Source organism: Artemia franciscana, chromosome 6, assembly GCF_032884065.1.
Source record: "Artemia franciscana chromosome 6, ASM3288406v1, whole genome shotgun sequence".
NCBI classification, from domain to species: domain Eukaryota; kingdom Metazoa; phylum Arthropoda; class Branchiopoda; order Anostraca; family Artemiidae; genus Artemia; species Artemia franciscana.
This window is the reverse complement of record NC_088868.1, coordinates 37,405,853-37,412,631: the sequence shown is the minus strand read 5'-3', so window position 1 is coordinate 37,412,631 and position 6,779 is coordinate 37,405,853. Positions and strand designations below refer to the sequence as shown.

At 36.2% G+C, this 6,779-nt stretch overlaps 1 protein-coding gene across 1 annotated transcript; it reads left to right on the top strand.

The window, feature by feature from the left end:
• Window positions 1-672: 672 nt before the first annotated feature.
• LOC136028563 (uncharacterized) lies at window positions 673-1,116 on the top strand. Its single transcript, XM_065706409.1, has one exon. The coding sequence runs from the start codon at window positions 673-675 to the stop codon at window positions 1,114-1,116; it is 444 nt and encodes a 147-aa protein (XP_065562481.1).
• The last annotated feature ends 5,663 nt before the right edge of the window (window positions 1,117-6,779 follow it).

The window sequence follows — 6,779 nt, the reverse complement described above, 5'->3', positions numbered from 1 at the left end:
TCTCAATGAAATTTGATATTTAGAAGGATATCGTGTCTAAAAGCTCTTATTTTAAATCCCGACCGGATCTGGTGACATTGGGGGGAATTTGGGGGGACCTAAAATCATGGAAAATGCTAAGATTGGAGGGATCGGGATGAAACTTGGTAATTTATGCGACCAGGCATCCCGCGCCATCTACCATAGATCTGATCCCGAGGACTTCCGAATCCTATATTTGGCCTACATTTGGGCCCGGGAAATCCTATAAAAATAGGACAGAGCCCATAATTTGAAACGAACCAACCTGTCCGAACCCTGTAAACGTAAATTCGCGAAAGAACTTTCACTACACCGTAGTGCAATTGTTCGTTCTTCATCTCAGGCTGTCCTTACCCACCCGAACAAACTATGGTCTTCATTGTTTAAAGAAAGATCTCATGTAACAATGACCTCAATATCTCGAGATAATTGGGTTCAGCATTATAGAAATGAATTTTCGGCTCCTGATATCCGGCTACAAAAAAGTTTCGGTGTGAAACTGGATGATTTCTTCTCACGTAAGCAAGAAGAAAACAGTCTAGGTGTTATAATTACGAGGTGTTCTATCCGTACTGCTATTAGAAAACTAAAAAAAAGAAATAGCGTGGTTGTGATAGTATATGAATTCAGCAACTGCTGTTTTGCAGCGAGATGTTCCTTGAGCACCTTGCCATTCTTTTTCAAATGATTCTTAGCATGGGTATTGTGCCTGATTCTTTTTCAATAGGAATACTAACACCTGTGCCTAAAAAGGGAAAGCCACTTTGCCAGTCCTCGTCATTTCGACATATAACTTTGGCTACAGTTGTTTGCAAGTCATTTGAGGCACTTATTGTTGATGAACTGCGGCCAAAATGCACAGTTCCAGACCATCCGTTCGGTTTTCAGCCTAGTCTAGGTTTTGGCCACGCTCTTTCTGCTCTTGTTTCAGCCTTGATAGATGCTGAGAAAAGCGGTGAGAGCATAGCTCTCGCCGCACATGATGTTAAAAGGGCCTTCGATTCACTAATTCATGAGCAGATTATTTTAGATATGGGCCTAGCAGATGTTGACCCATGTATGTTAAACTTTTATATGATTTTTATCAAAATTTAAAAGCTGAGCTTAAGCTACCGGAAACACCAAACCTGACAAATAACCCGGTACTTGTACTTGTACTTGTGGCGGGAATCAGGCGTTTCCACCTCGCCCGGCATCGATGATCTGCATTTAACAACTGCATCGTCAAATCGCAGTCTAAGTCAGATCTGACATGCATTCTGAGAGGAATTGATCTATCGTTAATAAGCTGTGCAGAGGATGTACTTAATCAGAGCCGCCTCCTTCGCGGTTTAGAGGAGAATTTTATCCAGTTTCAAGTAGAATTTAGAAAAATAGGCCTTCAGTTTAATGAGGAGAAATGAGATATGATGTTGATTAATGCTAAGCAAGGGTCTGCTGTTGATGTAAGGCTGGGTGGTGCTACTGTTCGGCTTGCCGAACACATAGTTTATTTGGGGATCCCTATTGGTCGGTCTATGCTTGAAACGCGTCATCTCTTTCAGAGTCATCTGGAGAAACGGACCTCTTTAGCGTATAGCAGTGTTGTAGTTTATAAGCGTCAGTTCGATCGGCGGATTTTGGCCCATCTGTACAATACAATGGCACTACCCCATTATCTGTATTTAAGTCCCTTTTGGAGGATAATCCAAAAGGAAGATAAGAAAGAATTGCGGACTATAAATTAAAAATATACGAAGTACCTCTTACGGCTTCCACCATTTACAAGTAACCGCATTGTGACAAGTCGATATGGAATTATCGACCCTAATGAAACGATCATAGCCCAGGTCGTCAGATATAACTCTAATAATAACTCTAATATTGTTACTCATCCTTGGGCAATTATTTTGAGGCAATAGGTTTTGTTTTTTGTAGTTAAATATCCATTTGTTCTTCATTTTTCTTGTGTGTGTATTCTTTTGTAGTGTGTTTTTTGCTTTTTTTATCTTATACTCCATCTGTTTCTTTTAATGGGAAATAAATATACACACATACATACGACTTGACAAATTGACAATGACTCTCCCTTCACTTATATCCATAATTCTGGTGCAACATCATACTTGGACTTTATGCTTTGTTCTCCTGTGTTTCCTCCCCCTGAACCATGCCATGTCAATTTTTCTTTTGGTGCTTCTGATCATTTCCCAATCCTGAACAGTTTTGTAACCGATAGTTCCAAGTCTCAAAACCGCGGTAAGAATTGAAAACCCTCAGTAAAGAAGGAGTGGAATAAGACCAATAAAATCTTATACGCTACAGTGCTAGACAATACGCTTTCGAAAATCGAGATACCCTTCCAGTTACTCCAGCGGCCATTCAGTCAACCCAAAGAAGAGAAACAAATCCTCTTAAATGTCTACTCTAGTGAAATAACGCACGATCTTCGTTGTGTTGAACTTGCGGCAGTGCCTTCTCGTCGCATTTGCATTGGTTTGGAAGTAGTTTCATGGTCCTGAACCCTAATCTAGTGCTAGTTTGTTAAAGGTCCGAGTTCTGGCTCCGACTATGGACGGATTGCAGTTGGCCTAAGCACGGAGTAACCAACCAAGTTTGCGTATTTGCAAAGCGTCAGTTAGCCAAGAAACTTGCCAAATATAGAGCAAACGTAATTGATATGCATAGCCAGTCTCTTCACAATGATCCAATAGCCTTTTGGAAGTTTGTAAAGTGGAAGGCCGGTTTTGTGCCGCTTAATCAAGCTGCTCTTACTGACGATGATCTGGTAAAACACTTCAACAGGGAGTTCGCTGCTCCGAATGATAATCCCGAAAGAAAGTTCAACCTAGAGCTTGATCAGGCCCTCGAGTCCCACAGTTGTGATGTTGGGCTTGTCGTGAAAACCCAGAAATTTCGCGACGTGATACTGAAACTGAAGAAGAAACATTCTAGTGGCACTGATGAGTTATGTGGTATGCATCTCGTTCACGCGTCTCCGTCCTTTATAAATCATTTAGAACTACTCTATCAAATGATTTTCAGTTCTGAGCAAGTTCCGGATGCTTTTTGTACCGGGATCATACACCTGTTTGCAAAAAGGGTAAAGATAGCACCGATTGCCTGTCGTACCGCCCAATTATTGTTTCTCCTGTATTGTGCAAGCTAATGGAATCCCTTGTGATCAATGTGTTCAGTCAGACTTGCTCCACGCCAGAAAATGAGTTCGGTTTTAAAAACGGTCTTAGCCGTGAGCACATCCACTCTATCCTTGCAAATGTTATACCCGAGACCGCCTCGTCTGAGGATCCACTGTTTCTTACCACCCATGATATCAGCAGAGCTTTATAATCTGGAATCCACCGGCAACTTTTACCAGCTGCTCTACTTCGTGGTATCAACAGTTCTCTAATAGCTACCCTTTGAAACATGTATCAGAGATTAAATGTAAAGGCCAAGTCACTTTCTGGTAAAAACTCTGACTTAATTGACGGTTCCATCCTCGTACATAAAGGTATTCGACAAGGTGCTGTAGCCTCACCACCGCTATTATATATATTATATAATATATATAATATGTTATATAACATGTATATTATATATATATATATATATATATATATATATATATATATCTATATATATAAAAATAAGTTGTCTGTCTGTCTGTGGATGGATCAGGTGACGTCACCTGAAAAAACTGGATCAGGTGACGTCAAAACTGAAAAAACTAAAAAAAGGCAAAAACTACAAAAAAAACTAAAAACTAATAAAAAAAATAAAAAAGCTAAAAAACTAAAAAAACTAAAAAAAGGCAAAAACTACAAAAAAAACTAAAAACTAATAAAAAAGCTAAAAAACTAAAAAAACTAAAAAAAGGCAAAAACTACAAAAAAAACTAAAAACTAATAAAAAAAATAAAAAAGCTAAAAAAACCAAAAAAACTAAGAAAACTAAAAAAAGGTAAAAAACTAAAAAAACTAAAAACTAAAAAAAAACTAAAAAAAAGGAAAAAACTGAAAAATAAGCTAAAATAAAGGTAAAAACCAATAAAAAACTAAAAAAAAAATTGAAAAAACTAAAAAAAAGGCAAAAACTACAAAAAAAAACTAAAAACTAATAAAAAAGCTAAAAAACTAAAAAAACTAAAAAAAAGGCAAAAACTACAAAAAAAACTAAAAACTAATAAAAAAAATAAAAAAGCTAAAAAACTAAAAAAACTAAAAAAACTAAAAAAAGGTAAAAAACTAAAAAAACTAAAAACTAAAAAAAACTAAAAAAAAGGAAAAAACTGAAAAATAAGCTAAAATAAAGGTAAAAACCAATAAAAAACTAAAAAAAAAAACTGAAAAAACTAAAAAAAGGCAAAAACTACAAAAAAACTAAAAACTAATAAAAAAAGTAAAAAAGCTAAAAAACTAAAAAAACTAAAAAAACTAAAAAAAGGTAAAAAACTAAAAAAAATAAAAAATAAAAAAAAACTAAAAAAAAAGGAAAAAACTGAAAAATAAGCTAACATAAAGGTAAAAACCAATAAAAAACTAAAAAGAAAAAAAGGAAAAAACTAAAAAAAATTTTCATCTAAAAAACTAAAAAAAACTAAAAAAGGTAAAAACTAAAAGAACTAAAAAAGAAAAAAATAAATGACGACACTCAAAGAGAAAGCGACCAGGACAAAAGGAATGTTCGATTAGCAATCAACAAAGCACCGGGACACAGGGAGTATAAATGACGACCAGGACATAAGTAAAAAAAAAAATTAACAAAACTAAAAAGAAGGTAAAAACTACAAAAAAACTAAAAAGAAAAAAAAAACTAAAAACTAATAAAAAAACTAAAAAATCTAAAAATCTAAATAAACTAAAAAAGAAAAAAAAGGAAAAAAATAAAGGAGAAAAACAAAACTAAAAAACGAATGTATATACAGACCGGTACACCGGGATACAAATGATGACCGGGACACAGGGAATATAAATGACGACCGGGACACAGGGACACAACTACAACGGGGACACCGGGGGAAACAGGGGGATATAAATGACGACCGGGACAAAAAAACTAAAAAGAAAAAAAAAACTAAAAACTAATAAAAAAACTAAAAAATCTAAAAATCTAAATAAGCTAAAAAAGAAAAAAAAAGGAAAAAAATAAAGGAGAAAAACAAAACTAAAAAACGAATGTATATACAGACCGGGACACCGGGATACAAATGACGACCGGGACACAGGGAATATAAATGACGACCGGGACACAGGGACACAACTACAACGGGGACACCGGGGGAAACAGGGGGATGTAAATGACGACCGGGACACCGGGACAGGGAATGGTCGATTAGCAATCACCATCAACAAAGCTCAAGGGCAATCATTAGAATCATGAGGTATAGATCTGAATACAGATTGTTTTCCCATGGACCATTATATGTTGCATGTTCAAGAGTCGGTAAACCTGACAATCTATTTATATGCAAAGACAATGGGACAGCAAAGAATGTTGTATATTCGCAAGTTTTACGTAGTTAAAACCATATATATATATATATATATATATATAGTATATATATATATATATATATATATATATATATATATATATATATATATATATATATATATATATATATATATATATATATATATATATATATATATATATCTATATTCACAGGTGGGACATAGGGACACAACTACAATGGCGCGTAACTATTATGGCGCGTAACGACTTACGCGCGCGGGGGGGCTTGGGGGGGCGCGAAGCGCCCCCACCAACTAGGTGTTGGGGTATATATATATATATATATATATATATATATATATATATATATATATATATATATATATATATATATATATATATATATATATATATATATATATATATATATACTAGCTGTTGGGGTGGCGCTTCATGCCACCCCAACACCTAGTTGGTGGGGCGCTTTGCGCCCCCCCCCAAGCCCCCCCGCGCGCGTAAGTCGTCACGCGCCATATTAGTTACGCGCCATTGTAGTTGTGTCCCTGTTTCCCACCTGTGAATAGATATATATATATATATATATATATATATATATATATATATATATATATATATATATATATATATATGTTTTAACTACGTAAAACATGCAAATATACAACATTCTTCGCTGTCCCATTGTCTGTGCATATAAATAGATTGTCAGGTTTACTGACTCTTGAACATGCAACATATAATTGTCCATGGGAAAAGCAATCCGTATTCAGATCTATGCCTCATTACTCTAATGATGTGTCGCTGTGTCCCGGTCGTCATTTATATTCCCTGTGTCCCGGTCGTCATTTGTGTCCCGGTGTCCCAGTTTGTAATTTCTCTTTGAGTGTCCCGGTCCTCATTTATATTCCCTGTGTTCTGGTGTCCCCGTCGTCATTTGTGTCCCGGTGTCCCGGTCTGTAATTTCTATTCGAACAATCCCTGTGTCCCGGTCGTCATTTATATATCCCGCCTGTGCCCCCGGCGTCCCCGTTGTAGTTGTGTCCCTGTGTCCCGGTCGTGATTTGTGTCCGGGTGTCCCAGTCTGTAATTACTCTTTGAGGTTCCCGGTCGTCATTTATATTCCCTGTGTCCCGGTCGTCATTTGTGTCCCGGTATGTAATTTCATCAGTTGACAAACATGACGTCAGTCGACAAACAACTTCATGACGCATACAGCTCAATCCTTATAATGACGTCAGTCGACAAACATGACGTCAGTCGACACACAAACATGACGTCACTCGACACAACACACACAGACAACT

Excerpts from the sequence above, each read along its gene's own strand:
- LOC136028563 (XM_065706409.1), top strand. The coding sequence starts at position 673 with ATGTTCCTTGAGCACCTTGCCATTCTTTTTCAAATGATTCTTAGCATG.